The sequence below is a fragment of the Nasonia vitripennis genome, chromosome 3 (assembly GCF_009193385.2).
Source record: "Nasonia vitripennis strain AsymCx chromosome 3, Nvit_psr_1.1, whole genome shotgun sequence".
NCBI classification, from domain to species: Eukaryota; Metazoa; Arthropoda; class Insecta; order Hymenoptera; family Pteromalidae; genus Nasonia; species Nasonia vitripennis.
This window is the reverse complement of record NC_045759.1, coordinates 22,718,197-22,734,253: the sequence shown is the minus strand read 5'-3', so window position 1 is coordinate 22,734,253 and position 16,057 is coordinate 22,718,197. Positions and strand designations below refer to the sequence as shown.

Genomic DNA, 16,057 nt, shown 5'->3' with positions numbered 1-16,057 from the left:
CTCTTTAAAGTACAGACCACGTATGAGCGCGATGCATACTTTCTTTTTTGAGAAGTAGGTATTTATGAATGAAAAACAACAGGAAATCAAGAGGATCGAGCGCGGAATGCTCGGCCAGGGGGAATTTTTCATACAACGAAAGCACGACTCGGAGATTTCGGTTTTTTAAAATAATTTTTATTTTTTCTTGCATTTTTAACGAGACAAGGGAGTAAATTTTGTTTCTCATCATGAATTGTCAACCATATATCAAATATACGTAGCTCGAACGAGTAACATTTCTCTTTTAAAAACCTCGAAAAATACAGTAAAACTTTATATCTTTACACATTGTATAAAATATGATTATGAGACAATTCACAACAGTTTTAACGGGCTTCAAATGTCAAGTATAATCAGTATAGAACAATCGCTTGTTAGATTTGTTATTTTACAGTAGATTTTTTCTGTACAAATTAAGGCACTCATGTTTTGTGAAAAGTTTTTCCTCCAAGGCGCGCGCACATGTACATAAAAATCTCAAAAAATAACATAACACTAAAATGTAACATAAACGTAAATCCTATTAACAGGTAACGATGAGTGATTCGATATATTATTATGGTAAATCATGTAAAAGATTATAAAAATGTGAATATGTAGATGAATGAAGAGAATAAGGGGAGAATAGAAGCAGAAAAAGAAAGACAGAACTAAAGAAAAAAAAATACAAGACGCTGGATGTACAATAAATAACTGTCGATGATTTTGGAGCACGCTACTATGCTAAGTTACCTAGTATATACACAGCTATCATATCAAAATATAATACGCACGTTTCATTTATTACACAATTAAATGGTTTCCGTGGGTAAGGATATAAAAATATAACCGCTAGCTGGATCAAACTTCATCTGATGCAAGTGACTCCTTATCTACAGGCGAGGAAGACTTTTCGTTTCTGTCTTGTTCTTTCATTTGTAGCGCCACAGCAGACTCCAGTACCCGAATTCGTCCTTCGTGCTTGACGATCATGGCTTTGAGTTTGCGAATTTCTTCAGAGAATTCTTTGAGTATGTCCTCCTTTTAAAGTTGAAACAAAAATATATTATCTTTAGAAACGAATACGCCTTGAGGTTTGTACAACGCGACAGAATTCAACTTACAGAAACACCCGACGCCGGTGCTGCGCCACCACCACTGGTAGAGTTGGCACCTACTTTAGCTCCTTTACTTAACACATTAGCTTTCTTATGAACTTTAAGATCATTTTTCGACGCGGTTGGTTGATAGCCATCCCTCAGTGAAATAAGGATAGGCTCAGCATCCTTACCAGCTTCCCAGTCTTCTGCTGTGATTGCGGCAGTGTCTCCAGGAGTATCTGGATACAAGTCTTCTTGAAACAGTTCAGACTGAAAAAATCAAAGCAAATTAGCGACGGCAAATTTACGCAGCCATTGTTTAAAGAAGGGGCCAACTACCATTAGACTGAACGTTTGTAAAATAATTTTAATTCTATCAATTGGAGCAGAGTGAATTTTCACTGATCCACTAACTTTCAATTTCAAAATACGTATGCCCTTTTAATAAATGACGATTCGCGTACGGCTTCAATGATTAGATTTAAAGAATATAATATAAGATATAATACCTTTCTTGGTACAGTCATAGATATGACTTGACAGAAGCCAGAGTTATTCAGTCGATAAAATCGCGAAATTTCGCAACTGTTAACATCACAGCCGCGCTTAGGCATCATACCAATTCCTCTTTGAGGATCTGGCGTTTGAAAGGTATTGATATAATGGACGAATGGCGGTTCAGGAGTTATCTCGAAGTAGCGAATGACCGAGTCTCCCTTGCCACAGAGATAAACTAAATTTGTGTCAGGGTCATAGAGAGGAAACATCACTCCATTGCTAGTGTCCAGTTCCACCATGACAATTGGCTCTGCAAGCATATCTGGGGCTCGCAGAGAATACTGCCTTTCTGACATTTTACTGAACCCTGTTGTAAAGATCAATCCACCTCTGAAAATGAAATATTTGTAAATAATTTTGAAAATTAGCACAAGCTACGAGGAATGAGGAGAGCAAGAATTTACCTTAAAAATATGGCCCTTGTGGCTTTGCTACCTTCGTGAGCAATAGCCTCTTCCACAATTTTTCCTGTTCTTGGCTCGATGATCCTTATTTTCTTATCTTTGCAAGTAGTAACTAAGCTCGAGCCATCCCAGTTCCAACAGGCAGAGTAAACTACATCCGGATGGCAATCAATTTTGACAACAGCCTCTCCAGTACCAACATTCCAAATAATCACGAGATTATCAGAGCCAGCTGTGAGTAGTACATTAAGTGCCGTAGGATGCCACAGAACCAGTCCAACTCTCCTCTGGTGGAGTTGCAGATCCACCACGGATTCGGTCAATGTCCTGGAAATTCCACCATCCGGGATCTGCCAAACTTTGACAACACAATCCTCGGATCCAGAGGCGATGACATTGTCATTGTGCGGGCACCAAGCAATATCTAGCACCGGGCCTTTGTGACCACCGACCAGCGGGTGGTCTGCCGATATTCTACCAACCTATGGAGAGTTGAAAATTTTAAAATAGAAATGAGTGCGCACTGGAAATGGAGCAGAAGTTATTTTAGGTTGAGGTAGAAAGAGAGGGAGAATTCCTCCCGATGCAGAAGAATGAGATTAGGTTGCAGGGAAGCAGAGAGTGCGTTCAAGTTTGCATTTTTATTAATTAGCAGAACTAATTGAGAGAGCTGAGTAAGGTGCTGCTGAGCCTTGACAATGAAAAGAATGGGAAGTCAGTGGGGAGCGTGGGAAAGGTTAACAGTAAAGCTGAAGCCAAGAGAGATAGAGAGAGGAACTGCTGTGAAAGAAAAAAAAGGAGAAAGAGTCGCTCGCGTACCTTATTGTGTGGTAGGACTATGAAAGCACCACCTCCAGCGGACTCGACGATGATGGCGAGGAACTTTGGATTGACCGCGCAGAAGGTCGAGTCCCAGGAGGACTTGGACACCCTGATATTGTCATAGCACTGCTCGCGCTTGAGAGCCGTTCCGTAGACGTGCCGGAACTTGCTGCTGCGCACCACGCGAAACGACATTTCTGCACCTGGACCTAGAATAATCGCATGTCTCGTTGGCTTCACAGAACAGAGATTTCGCTCAAGCACACGCACACATCGGGCTGCACTTATACGAGTATGCGCGCACACAGACACACACAGACGGGAGACAAACACAACACTGTCGTCGTCGCGGTTGTCCCAGACTCGCGCCGCGGGGCCGAGAGTACGCGTTAAGGAGAGGAGAGGCTGCTGCGTGTGTATCTATAAGAGTCTATACACAGCGGAGTCGCGGAGCGCAGGAATTAATTAACGAGAGCCGCAGAGAGCGAGAGAGCGAGAGAGAGAGAAAGAGAGAGAGAGAGAGAGGAGGACGTGTGAGAATGTTATAACCTACAAAAGCGAGCGAGAAAGAGCAGCTCCGTGTGTGCGCGTGCTGCTCTACACGTATATGTATGATATACAAGAGATTAACCGTTATACGCCGGCTTATTATTATTATTATTCTAATTACAGGCAAATAGGCGAGCAATGCGGCTTTAATGAAAAATCGGCCGTGGTTACGTGGTCGGACGTGGGTGTCGCGGCGTCGGCGGCGGCGCGTGGATCATCCCCCTGCTGCAAGCGAGAGAGAAAGAGAGAAGGAGTACCGTGCGCTGGCTTGATTTTTTATAAATAGAATAGAATCCTCGCTCTCTTCCCCGCCCTCTCCGATGTGTGCTCTCCCGCAAGAGAGATACCAGCACAATCCCTCCTCTCTCTCTCTCCCTCTCTTTCTTGGAGTCTTTCGTGAGAGTACGCGTGTACGTCGTTGTGCTCCGGCCCCAGGGAAACGACGACGACGACGAGAACGGCGCACGAATATAAAATCGGTAGAATATTTTCGAATCGCACGGATTTTGATGCCTTTAATAGCGACGCGGAGAGAGAAGCGGACGCGCGCCGAGAGCCGAGAAGCTCTCACTGGCTGCTCTCTCTTCGCTTCTCTCGGCGGCGCGGCACACGCACACTCCCTCTCTCTCTCTACTCTTCCAAGACGTACCTCTACACACACACAAGCTCGCGGCCTTTTCTCTCTCTCTCTCTCTCTGTCTCTCTCTCGGCTGACGGCTCGGCTCTCAGTCAGTGTTGCCAATAGTTAACGCACCACCACCATAGGTGTGTGAGTGCGTTTACACTCACTGAATCATCCACCAAAAATCCAACGTGCACCGATTTCTGCGAGAGAGAGAGAGAGAGAGAGAGAGAGAGAGCCGTCGGTCACACGAGGGCGTCCCGCGGGAGTATGTATTTATACGCGGCGATCCGCGATCCCGAAATTTTCCTTGAGAAAATAAAAGAGGAGGCAGCGCCGGCCGCACTACCAAATATAAGCTTCCGAATCGTTATTTTACGAACGAGTGCGCGCTATAAATACGGCGGGCGCATCCCGATTCCCCCAAAACATTGCAGAACCAGCGCGATTTCTCTCTCTCTCTCTCTCTCTCTCGGCGCTGCTGGTGCTGCTGCTGCTGCTTCATATATATGACAATATTTTTAGCCCCGCTGGAACCTTGAGAGCTCGGCGCGCGCGGCGCGCTCCTCCGAAAATACGAGTTCCCTAGCGTGGAAAGAAAACAAACGAGCCGCTCTCGCGGCGGCCAGTGTCTAACGGTGCGAGGAAAAAAAGGAGAGGAAAAAAGAGAGGAGCCATATAGCGATAAGAATCGAGCGCGGAAACCGATAAGCGGTTCGCGGTTTCCGCTTTGAAAAAAAAGCATCAGCAGAGAGAAAAAAGTCGTCGTCGGCGGTGGCACTTTCTTCGGCGCGCATTTCCAACTGCTGATGTCAGCTGCCGCGCGCGGGGACGCGACGTACATATACAAACGGCTCGGGTGACACGCGGCCGCATAGTTGCATCGTTACGCGCGCTCTCCTATACAGCTACTACTACTTATACTGTCAGCGATGATGAGCTAATGTAACGCCGCGCGCGAGGATTGATCGATCGGGATTCGAGGGATGGAAATAAAAAGCGAGAAAATAAGCACAAGGAGCGAGAGAGTTAACGCGCGGTGATGTACCTACGTTCTAATCAGCGATTACTCACACGCGCGTTGTGCGTTCGAATTATGACGCTCCTTACGTGCCGCGTGTATGAGACTCGCGGCGCTACTTCGCGGTTTAAAAATACACGATGACTCCTCGTTGAGAGCTTCTCCCCGGAGAATATATAGCTGTGTGTGTGTGTGTGTGTGTGCGAGTAGCGCTCTCGGGTGGAGATACGCGGCGACTTGTGTATTATCGTCGTCCAGATAATAATCCGCGGATAATGAGTCCGACGATCAGCGCGAAAAAATTCGGCACAGATAAGGGGGGACTCCTCACTCAGCCACGTAGTAAAGTTGCCGCGGCATCTCACACTGCACAACAGGTGTATTATACTAAGTAATACCTTCGACAATTCCACCTGCACTAGTATAACCTTGCGGACACTGTAAACTCAACGACACTGTTTACAGAGGAGAGGACAGAATCGCGTCCACCGGGAAATTCGAAATCGCGAAATCTCCCGAGGCGGCGCGCGCTCTGCTACTGGCAGCGCTGCATCAGCACCGGCGAGGAGGGACCGAAAAAAGACTCCGGCGGCGCATCGTGAGCTACTTACTTCGTTCTGACTCTGCGCGACGTGTGTGCGAGAGAGAGAGAGTCGAGTGTCTCCGATGTGCGACCGCAGCGCGATTTGTAATTTTAAACGCGCGCCGGTATGTAGGTACCTGCAGCGCACTACTGCTGCGGGGGATACACCGTACACGTGCTCGTATAATAATGTAGGCTGATGTGGGAGGATGTCGCGCGCGCTTTTTTTTTAGATTTTTGTTTGTTTCCGAGTTCACCGAGTGTCTCGATACGGCGAATTGAGCTCGTTCGCGGGTAAACATCGACGCGACGCTGTTGGGAACGGCTGCCAGAGTTGTTTTGGGATGAATGACTTAATGTGTGTCCGCTTGGCTCGAGATGCTGGCTTAATTGCTGCAATTGTATAGGATGGACTTGGAAGTGGGCAAGACTCCGATCTACATTTCGTCGCGATTTGAAATTTGGAGTAGAGTAAGTACACGAAAGAAGTGTCACCGGAGCTTTTGCGCGGTGGAGAGAAAAATCCGCTTGGCTCGTCGAAATTTCGCTCGAGCAGCAGAATAGCAAAGGCAACAAACACACAGCGCGGAAAGTAGGACGGTCTCGAATACCTCAGCGCCGACCGTCAAAATTCGCGGACCTGACGTCCGTGTGTGTGTGTATATAGTACGAGCTTCTGCTTATATATATTCGCAGAGAGTGAGAGAGCTGCCGCCGGCACATATCGCACGGTATCTCTTGGCGGCACCGCGACGCGGCGCTTTTGTCGGGAAAACCGGAAACCCTCGGGAAACACCTTATTTGGCAATGCGCACACTATCGCATCTTCTCCCTCTTCCTCCCGCCGCAAGTTTTTCGTACGTGCGCGCGCGATAAGAATCCCTATAGTCGACTCCTTTCTCGGACCGCTCCCTCTTTTATAGGGTCGTGACCCTCGAAGGGCGACTTTTTCCCCGGTCGCTCGATACACACGCACACTGCTGATCGCTTCTCACACGTGTATCGCACAACACTTTATATACGTATATACTTATACGACTATACACGCACAAACACAAACGAGCGCAAAAACCGGCCCGTTCGCTGAAAGTACACTGACTATACGTCGTATCGGGAAAGTCCTTACGGGAGAGATCTCAGCGGCGACTGCTCCGGCGCGAAAATTTTTGCCCAATGTTTTTTCTCGCCGTTGACAGTCTAGAGAGTGAGCTGCGAGAAGGACAGAGATACGTATAGAGGAGGACGCACGCTTTTGGAAAAGAGATCCTCCCCACCGCGCCGAGAGAATCGGAGGGAGCCGCACGCGCGAGCTCGGGTTATATCTATACGTGGATCTTTTTATACGCTCTCGAGTCGCGGATGAGAAAAAAATTTGCGCTTCCATCGAGGGGCTTGGTTATTTTTTTTTTTTTTATTTCAGAGACTTCGTCGTGTATGAAAACTCGTGTTTTATTTATCACCGTATAGGTTTATAATCATAAATTATCGGAGTGTGTATATATATATATATATCTTATTTTAACAAAAAAAAATCGTAAAAAAGACGCCGTTTGAAACACGAGTAACAAAATAATTTTGTGTTCTGTTCTGTCGTTGATTCGGAACTTGGAAAAGAGAATTAAATGACAAGTGCACGTATCAAAATTCCAAGTCTAGTTTACATGATGGTTTCAAATATGACGATGACATGTATAGATTTATTGAAAGTGCATACTGTCGTTTTGTCACAATCTACTATTGCACTATAAACGTTTGCTTTCGGTTTTCTTTACGAATATATTTTTTTTTTTCGACGAGTACAATCATACCGAGATTATAAATAAAAACACTATACAATATTAAAAGCCCAACTCGTCAGGCAAGGAAGCAAATTTATGTATGTATGTGTGTATCCATTTCAGCGAATGGACAACGATGTCGAGGAAGAAAATGAAAATTCGTTTGACAAAGTATTGACGTGAGATGTTGTCTATACGACATCGGAACTTATTTATTTAATAATACTTTTATGCTAATTTTATGCTTTCTTGCCCACACTCTTCGGTAGCAAATCTTAATTTTTTACACATGTATATAGTTCACGCGATGATAGCAAGTAGTATAAAGGAGTACCAAAACTTTCGACACACTGAATTTCATAATGAATGCATAGCTTTTATACAAATGGCAGTGAAATTCCAATTCTTAAGACTAATTCCAATAATTAGAAAATCAACGAAGCAAAATTTTAAGCAAGCTTTAAAAATAAAACCACTTGATATACTTATTTTCATGTCCATGCAATTTTAATATAAAAAAAATTCGCAAAATACAATTATACTATTTACGTTTTAGCTATACGTGATTTCTACGTATCAATTTTTAAGTCAATAGAAAGTAGTTTACAAAACTGGCGTTTTTCATTGCTATATGATTTCGCTTTTAATTTGAACATCGATGGTCACATTGTACTCTGTAATCGCAATGCAACCTCGTAAACTATCGTGTGATTTTAATTTATCAAAAGATGTAATATTTCCAAAATTTTGTATTTTGGAATCATTAGCCTAACGATTTATAATGCTTGATAGCAGTTTGCAAGTGCTTTTTTATGAAAAATTTCCCTAAAAATGCACAAACTCTGTAATATATTATCAAAGTAATAAATACACGAGAAATAAAATATCTAATACCAGTATCAATACTGGTAACGACGAGAGTATGAAGTTTGATATTTCATACTCATGAAATATACATACGAACGTTAAAATTTAATAAACATCAAACCAAAAATAATATAGTTGATCTGTTAAAAAATATTTTTAGAGAAATTTTCTTTATAATTATTAACATACACTGCTCGTTTCTTAACGGTAAGCAGGAATCTGCTAAATACTTTGACGTGTCATTTTTGATACATTTGAAACAGTATCATTATCTTAAAAGTCTTTAATCTAACGAAAATCAATCCCCCGATTCTTCTTTAACTACGGATGATTGGTTATTTTTATCCTTACTATCAGGATACTTATTCAAGCTTAGAGAGTGCTTGGCTTTTAAGTCAGTCTTAAAGTTTACACGCTGGGCAGTGGTGTCATCATGGAACATGTGTTCAACCAACACTCCACCCCCATTTCCAGTCTTAACATTTGTGCTAGGATTATTCATGGAATTCTTTGTATGTACCTCATTGAAGTGTTTGTATAACATGAACGACGTAGCGAACTCCATTTCGCATCCCGTGATTTTGCACCTAAAACAAGATTTAAAACTAATTATTCTGCCATCAAAATATTCCGAATCACCGAGTAGCGATTTCTTACCGATATACTTCACTACATTTTGATGTAGGACCTGGCGGTTTCGCATTAGCATGAATTTCCTGATAATGTTTCCAAAGGGTATTTACATTACTAAGTTGTGCACCACACCCCGGCATTTTGCAGCTAAAATAATGAGTAGAATAAATAACAAGCTCAATCAACTTGGTAATCGATAAAATTAGTTTACATACATGAAAAAACTTATGGTCGTTGCTTTTCCGACTTTAGGTTTCTGTGATTTATTGGAATTAGCATTCATTGCGTTTGTAATTAATTTGTGGCTGTCTTGGTGATGTCGAAAATGTGATATGTATTTGTATGTCTTCCCACATCCATTAATTTCACATTTGTAAGGTTCTTGTTTGCACCTCGACATTCGCTGTTTTTTCGGAGTGTACTCCTCATCGTCGGAACAGTTGTTTTTCAGTTCATTGGTGTTATTATCTTCGGATTTTGGAGAATCTCGTTCAAATCCACTCCTGAAGACTTTTTCCAAATTCCCTAACTCTATCCTATGCTCTTGATTGGTGTTTTTTGTTAAGGAAACGTCGCTGTTGATGAAAACCGTGTTACTCTCATCCTGCGTACTGTCTATATGCACGTTCTCGCTAGTGCATACTGGTGATCTAGCCTCGTATTTGACATAAAAATTTTCCTTCGTTATCAGTATGTCTTTATTTTTAGGAAATTTAGTACCGACTCTGTTTTGTAACGTCTCGTCAGTTTTCTGATAGTCATTATGACTCAATGCTGCTCTAAGTTTGGACTGCTCTAACGTGAAATCTTCTTTCTGTTGAGCCTTTGTACTCACTATTCTTTTGTCTTCCTTAATACTATATTCCACCTGCTGACTACCAACCATTTCGTTTCTTGACGAATATTCGTTTTTCCTTACTACTCCACTGTCAGCAGCCTCCTGAACAATGTTCTGAATGCTATCAAAAGTATTTCCATCCTCGCTGACCCTTGTGACATCCTCTTCGATGACATTGTCTGGGCCTTCAAAACAAATTATCTCTGGCTCAGTGGGTACTCTGGGAAGCTGCCTGTGAGTGGATTCGATGTGCTCTTGTAAACTTTCGCTGCTGGTGTGAGCAGCAGCACATCTGGTGTATGGACAGACGAAAGCACTGTTTTCACTGTTGTGCCATTCTAGATAGTGCCTCCACATACTCCCAGGGTCAGGCAATTCTTCCCCGCATCCTGGTTCTCTACAACTGCAATTCGCATTCGTCAATAAAATCCATTTCATGGTTAATTAGTATATTTACAAATCAATTTCACTCACATAAACCTGATCTTCAAAGACTCCAAAGCTTCGTGAGATTTGTAGTCCTCTTGATTTGTAAATATCTTCCCACATCCTCGTTGTTTGCACATGTAAATCTCCTAAAACATGAACAAGAACATGAACAATCATTGTTTAGATAGGCTGTACTCGACAGGCACCCTCTCGATGAAATTCTAATTTTCACGAAAACGAATCTCTATCTAAAACCGATTCATGGCCTTGCTATTCTTAGGAAAAACCCAAATCATCAATTAATCTGATAAATTCCTAATCATTAAATCTAATCAATTCACCTATGAATAGCAGCAGGGCTCATCATACAATTACGCGGCTATAGCGAGAGGCGAAAAAAAACAACAAAGCGAGCGAAGAAAGAAAGTTGGGGGAGAGGGGGGGGGGTGGCAGCATCAGCAGCTGCACCGAAGGGGTTAAATGTCCCATCGCCACGCGCGATGCTGTCAATCCCTTCCCTCGCGATGAATCCTCTCGCGCTATGCCCGATGATAACGCAGATGTAAGGCTATGCGCTCGAGACGAGGAGTCATCGTACACGGAAGATAAGAAGTATCGTCTCCTCGCGCTTATCCTCGATCATCAGAAAGGGAGGGCAGTTTGTTTTGGATTAGAGGTCATTGAACCCCATGGCCAATGGCAGGACGCCGCCGCTCTAGCGGCGCACGCATATAGCGTATAACGCGTATACGCTTTCTCGCTACATGCCTCTAGAACGTATGTACACACAGAGCGCAAAAGGGGGTGTCGTAGAGAAGACGTAGAGAAACGCACGTACCTTCTTCGGGGCGATCTCCTCGATGGTCCGATTCCTGGAGACAAACTTGATGACGCTGACTTCGGTGGGCCGGTCGGCACAGGCCTCCGAGGACTCGGTGCCCTGGCCCATCCTGCTATAGCCAGCAGTCGTCGTCGTAGCCGTGCGAGGAACAGCGCGGAGTATACTTATATAGTCATACACTATCACGACCTATCTCTCTCTCTCCGGCAGGCAGCAGTGTCTCTCGCGCACTGACCGAGGCAAAGGACGATACGCGCGGGCGCTCTGCTGCTTCGCTCTTTCTCTCTCTCCCTCTCTCTCTCTCTCGCTCTCGCTCTTCAACACATAACCTGCCGCAAGACTGTGTGGTGCGCAGTTCGTGTGCGTGTACTCGCTCTCGCGCTGCTTGCTGCTGCAGCTCCCGCGGCGGGTAGAATGAACCGAGTTCGGGGGGAGGAGACTTACGAGGGAGAGTGAGAGAGACGGACGAACGTCGAGAGAAGGACAGATGCGAAACCGCGCGTGCGGCCGTCGACGTCGCGCGCGGCACCCGCAGATATAGATATAGCCGTGACGGCGATTATGAGAGAGGCGCAAGCCGAACTGCGTTGAGGTTGAGCCTGGCTTCGTGTACCTACTACGTTGCACGGGTTGTAGTTTGACGGAGGGCGATGCATGCATGTATAGGTATAGTCGTAGTATCACGTATACCGGAGGGGCGAGCCGAACAAAGGCGCCTCTGCGAAGCGAATATTTTTTTTCAAGATTTTGGTGAATATGCCTGTAGTCCGATGTTTTTAAACGCGTTTAGCGCTGACGAGAGCTAACGCGTGCTCGCGCGTATACCTTTTTCCTGTTTACTTATTCTGCTTTCTTTTTGAATTGTGAAACGAATACGTAACGCCGTTACCAAACTCCTTCCGAAATACGTCTGTTTGATAATGTCTAATACGCTGGTTTTAGTTTTTCGGAATCGTGTCTTCTTCGGCGAAACAGATGCGCAAATTATTTTTAAGTGCACGTGCACTGCGTACTATTGCGATGGAGTATAGATGGACAGCTGCGGCCTGTGTGTGACAAGACACAAGTCTTACTGCACCATAAATAATTATGTAATGACTAGTCTAATTCCTTTTCGCGTTTCGTTTTGGAGCCGTGAATAGTTTTTAAATGTCCTGCGGTTCCTATCGATACTTATTTCGCCATAATCAAATCGAACCGAACCTGGTGCACGCACGTGCTATCTCTCCTTCTGAAAACAACTATATGAACTTAAACAAAAATTAGAATGTACAGTGCGTAAATACAGTCATGTAACGAGATCGCATACCCGCAAAAATCCAAACATTCGACGAAACATCCAATCGTCCCGATAGCCAAAAATTCCATTCACCTCGCTGGCAAAAAAAAAAAGACAAAACAAAAACACGCGCGCGCGGTCGTCGGAAGCGTTCGACAACAAAAATAATAAAAACACACCAGCGCGCAGTAGCAAATTCTCGGAAGCAGCGAGAATCGATGCGTCACATTCGCGGGGCAGCATAACATCGCGGCTACACCAACGCTCGACAAGGTAGAAAGCAACCTAACCTACTCGCCTATGTATTCCAGCAGACGTCAGTAGCGTCGAAGAAAGCTGAAATAGAGGGCGCTCTGCGGCGGCAGAGCGTCTGTTTGCTTCGGCGGATTCGAAATCGAGATCGCCGGCCGCCGGTCAGTCGCTCAGTCGCGTTTCGGCGTGTGCGTTGCTCTCTCTCTACTGAGACTACTGTAAATACAACTTCAGCAGTCTAGAGTGCGCGAGACACTTTGTTTTACGTTTCTCTCTCACCCCCTTTGCAAAGAGGGACGCTACGCGGATCTTAACGGCGTTGTCGATGCAGAGAGTTTTCTGTGCGAACAACAAGTGCCGCATGAGAGCAGCAGCGAGGGATAAGAATATTATTTCAAGGCAGTGAAAGTGCAGAAGTTCGTCTTCGAAGCCGTTGCACCGGCGCTAGATCGACACGACGCTCAGGTGAGTTTTGCTCCCTTTGCTCTCTCTCTCTCTCTCTTTCTTACTCGGATCCTTATACCCGCTAGTCTTGAGTGTCGATTTTGAAATCCTCGGCCCGAAGGGGGTTATGGAAGCCATGCGGAGGGAAGCCTTGCGAGCGCATAACGTATTTTTTAGCGAGAGAGCGCGAGCGCGTACGTTTCTCTCCGCGCGCGCGCGCGCGCGCTCATCCACACAAAGGGAAAGGAGAGAACAGCCTCTCTTTATCTCTCTCTTCTTCCTTCTTCGCTTCTTCTTCTTCTTCACCGTCGTCGTCGTCTTCCGTGCGCTGTATATACCTTAAAGAGGAAACGACCCCCGGAGTTCGCAGCGCGCGTCCCTCGTTTGTTTACGTGAATTCTCGGAGAGCACCTTCGATTGCCTGCATTTTTCGTGCGTACTCGTGTACGCGCACATCGGACCCGAATATAGTTTTTCAGAGACGGGGTCCGGCTTCGCGTTACACGCGCGATTTTTTCTACTCTCCCTCTTAAAGGATTGCGGGTGTATAATTTCGTCCTTGGGCTCTCTCTCTCTCTCCTAATTGCCCCGAAATTCGGTATTATATGACCCCGGCAGGAGTGGGGTCCCCGGTGTAAGGCCCCTATCGGAGGGGAGGTGGCTATATCCACCTTGTAGCTATATATAAAAAATGACACCCTGTCGGTGCCGGACTTTCTGAGAACGGCGCAAAATCTCGTTTGCCGCGAAAAATGTCGCAGAGAGAGAGAGAGCCGCTCGTATATACGCGCTAGGCGTTTATACGCGCGTATATGTATATAGGGAAGTTATATAGCCTGGAGCCGGGGCTTCTATGTCGCTCTTTGTGCGAGCATGGTCCCCACCATCGGAGAGCACTTCTCCCCTCGGGATCCGCGCGCGCGGTTCGCCTGCGTAGAGAGAGAAGCGGGAGAGAGAAAGATAGGGGATCACTCCCTTTTCCGAAAAGAGAAGCTGTTTCGCATACCTGCTCTCGCTCTCGGCATGACCTTACAATATAAGCATCGGCTCTATAGGTAGGTATATAGGTGCGGATGTTGTGTACCTCTCCTCTCCTCTCTCGCACTATGTGTTTAGGGACAAAAACGGAATTAAAGTCCCTCGAGTCCGGCGGCTTCGTTTTCTTTTGGATTTCGTAGGTTCTTACCTCCCCCCTCCTTCCGAGTATACGCGCACCAGAGCCGGTGCACGTATAACGGTACGGTACACACTATGCCTACCTTTACGAGTCTCCTCTGTTTTCGCGCGCTAGGAAGTATCTACCCACCGAGTTGGGACGGACGGCCGCTAATTAAATCGACGCTGAGCGGAATAAGTAAGCGCACGAAGAAGATGACTACGACGGGCTGATGCTGCTGCTGTTGCTGTGGCGTCCCTCGCTCTTTGCGTATAGCAGCAAACGCAAACCGATCGATCGCCGCGCGTTTTTCTGTATCTTCCGTATGCGTGAGTGCGTTTTTTTTCCTACGGCCGCTTTTCATAGAGCTTTCAACTTTTTCGACGAGCGCGTAAAAATAAAACGCGCCTCGCGTATTGATACTATATACTAGTCGAGGAATTTCAGTCGTTCGGAGTAAACGAGCCGGTGGATATAGGCGAGGGCAGTCTCTCGGAAAGTTTCTCTCTCGTGTAACGATTGCGCGCCGGCACAGTTGAAAAGTTTCCGCTCTCTCGGATTGCGGGCATCTTTCATGCGTATCTTCGCTATTATAATTATACGGCCTCGGCGGAATTATCTGCATAATTTGCGGCTCGTTTCGAGAAATCTAGCGTAGGCCTCTCTGTGTTTATTGAGCAAGTTTCAATCTTCAATCTAAGCCGTATGGCGTATAAAGTCTCTCTTTCTCTCTCGTCGACAAAGACGCAGAAGCTTCGCGCAATAAGGAATCCTCGTCGAGAGGGAACGACGCATAAATGCAGAATTGAAGCTCGAGTCACCCCGTAAAAAGAGCCGGCAACAACAATCTCCTCCTCCTTCGCTTCGCGTATACGTATACCCTCGACTTGTCTAAACGAGTTTCTCGAGCAGAGATCGTCAGCTCTCTTATCCCCGGCCTGCATCTCAATCTTTCTCTCTCTCTCTCTCTCTCTCTCTCTCCGCTTCCTTCCTCTCTGGAAAATAAAATCAGCGAAGAACAGGGGGACGTGCACGCGCATGTTTATATACTCGTACTCCCCCGCGCTCGCGTTTCTCTCTCGCTCTCGAGGGCAGTAGCATCATCATAGCTCGACGTCGCGAAGAATAAGTCAGGGGCTAAATAAAGAGGGCCTCGAACCCCTCGCGCGGCAGTACCACTGCATTGCGGACTATCGTGTGGTTTCCTTCTTCATTCGAGGAAATTAAGTAGAGAGACTCAACTCGCCGGAAGCTGCGCGAGCTTCGGAGCAGTAATGGCGCGTTAATGACCGACTATTAGACGTCGCTCCTGCGATGCAGCGGTGCACTCGTCGTTTTCCTCTCTTTCTCTCTCTCTCTCTCTCTCCGCGCGAGAAAGTAAGTAGTCGCATGCGCTGCCGTCTTACGAGTTTTATAAAGGAGTCCGATGCTCACATACCACCCCACTCGAGAAAGAGGATGTATTTATGAGCGATCGGACTGTTTTGCTTCTTCCAAACGGCCGATCGGGGAATCGTAATTTTAGACCATATATTTTCGCGAGAATAAGAGGGGGAGCAGTAGCGTCAGCACGACGAATGATCGGCTCGTCCGGTGTTTTGTCAAAACATTGACGTTGCGCTGCTATACGCGCGGAAACTGGATCTTTCGAAAAATCGCGATTCTTTTTCAGCTGCTCTAATAAATCAATCAATCGCGCATGAAACATCGAGATATTCGAGAGATTCGATCTCGAACATACGCGCGTATAACCATTCATTCAATCACAAAAGTCATTCGTTAAAACGCAACACGTTCCAAGCGCTCACAATCGAAAGCGAGAATCTATACAAGCAGCAGAAGCTCGACACGTACGTCAAC

At 45.7% G+C, this 16,057-nt stretch overlaps 3 protein-coding genes across 13 annotated transcripts in view; 1 reads left to right on the top strand and 2 right to left on the bottom strand.

Moving 5' to 3' along the window:
• Positions 1 to 155: 155 nt before the first annotated feature.
• LOC100121211 (coronin-6) lies at positions 156 to 6,914 on the bottom strand. Of its 10 annotated transcripts, none has more exons than XM_032598212.1 (6): positions 6,731 to 6,806; positions 2,903 to 3,114; positions 2,084 to 2,565; positions 1,631 to 2,009; positions 1,146 to 1,391; positions 156 to 1,062 (listed from the first exon to the last, which is right to left on the bottom strand). In XM_032598212.1, the coding sequence occupies exons 2-6, from the start codon at positions 3,098 to 3,100 to the stop codon at positions 883 to 885; spliced, it is 1,485 nt and encodes a 494-aa protein (XP_032454103.1). In that variant the 5' UTR covers positions 3,101 to 3,114; positions 6,731 to 6,806; the 3' UTR covers positions 156 to 882. The 10 variants fall into 10 exon arrangements, with proteins under 10 accessions (XP_032454103.1, XP_008203563.1, XP_008203562.1 ...); XM_008205341.4 differs by lacking the exon at positions 6,731 to 6,806 and adding an exon at positions 6,807 to 6,914 and having other exon boundaries at positions 162 to 1,062; XM_008205340.4 differs by lacking the exon at positions 6,731 to 6,806 and adding an exon at positions 5,496 to 5,971 and having other exon boundaries at positions 162 to 1,062.
• Positions 6,915 to 7,079: 165 nt separating this feature from the next.
• On the bottom strand, positions 7,080 to 12,545 carry LOC100679737. 2 transcript variants are annotated; one of them, XM_031927372.2, is made up of 6 exons: positions 12,376 to 12,545; positions 11,064 to 12,297; positions 10,271 to 10,371; positions 9,174 to 10,199; positions 8,983 to 9,105; positions 7,080 to 8,912 (listed from the first exon to the last, which is right to left on the bottom strand). In XM_031927372.2, exons 2-6 carry the CDS (start codon positions 11,172 to 11,174, stop codon positions 8,624 to 8,626), a joined length of 1,650 nt encoding a protein of 549 aa, XP_031783232.1. In that variant the 5' UTR covers positions 11,175 to 12,297; positions 12,376 to 12,545; the 3' UTR covers positions 7,080 to 8,623. The 2 variants fall into 2 exon arrangements, with proteins under 2 accessions (XP_031783232.1, XP_031783231.1); XM_031927371.2 differs by having other exon boundaries at positions 11,064 to 12,307; positions 12,376 to 12,500.
• Positions 12,546 to 12,749: 204 nt separating this feature from the next.
• Positions 12,750 to 16,057, top strand: part of LOC100121165 (neurotactin) — a 31,885-nt gene continuing 28,577 nt past the window's right edge. The window contains exon 1 of the mRNA XM_001604703.6: positions 12,750 to 13,062. The gene's annotated coding sequence lies outside the window, so the exon portion shown is untranslated. The remainder of the gene's footprint in view (positions 13,063 to 16,057) is intronic.

Excerpts from the sequence above, each read along its gene's own strand:
- LOC100679737 (XM_031927372.2), bottom strand. The coding sequence starts at position 11,174 with ATGGGCCAGGGCACCGAGTCCTCGGAGGCCTGTGCCGACCGGCCCACC. Across the intron at positions 10,200-10,270 it reads TCTTTGAAGATCAGGTTTAT|TTGTAGAGAACCAGGATGCG; the intron begins GTGAGTGAAATT and ends TGCGAATTGCAG. Across the intron at positions 9,106-9,173 it reads ACGACCATAAGTTTTTTCAT|CTGCAAAATGCCGGGGTGTG; the intron begins GTATGTAAACTA and ends TCATTATTTTAG.
- LOC100121211 (XM_008205341.4), bottom strand. The coding sequence starts at position 3,100 with ATGTCGTTTCGCGTGGTGCGCAGCAGCAAGTTCCGGCACGTCTACGGA. Across the intron at positions 2,566-2,902 it reads TAGTCCTACCACACAATAAG|GTTGGTAGAATATCGGCAGA; the intron begins GTACGCGAGCGA and ends AACTCTCCATAG. Across the intron at positions 1,392-1,630 it reads CTATGACTGTACCAAGAAAG|TCTGAACTGTTTCAAGAAGA; the intron begins GTATTATATCTT and ends TGATTTTTTCAG.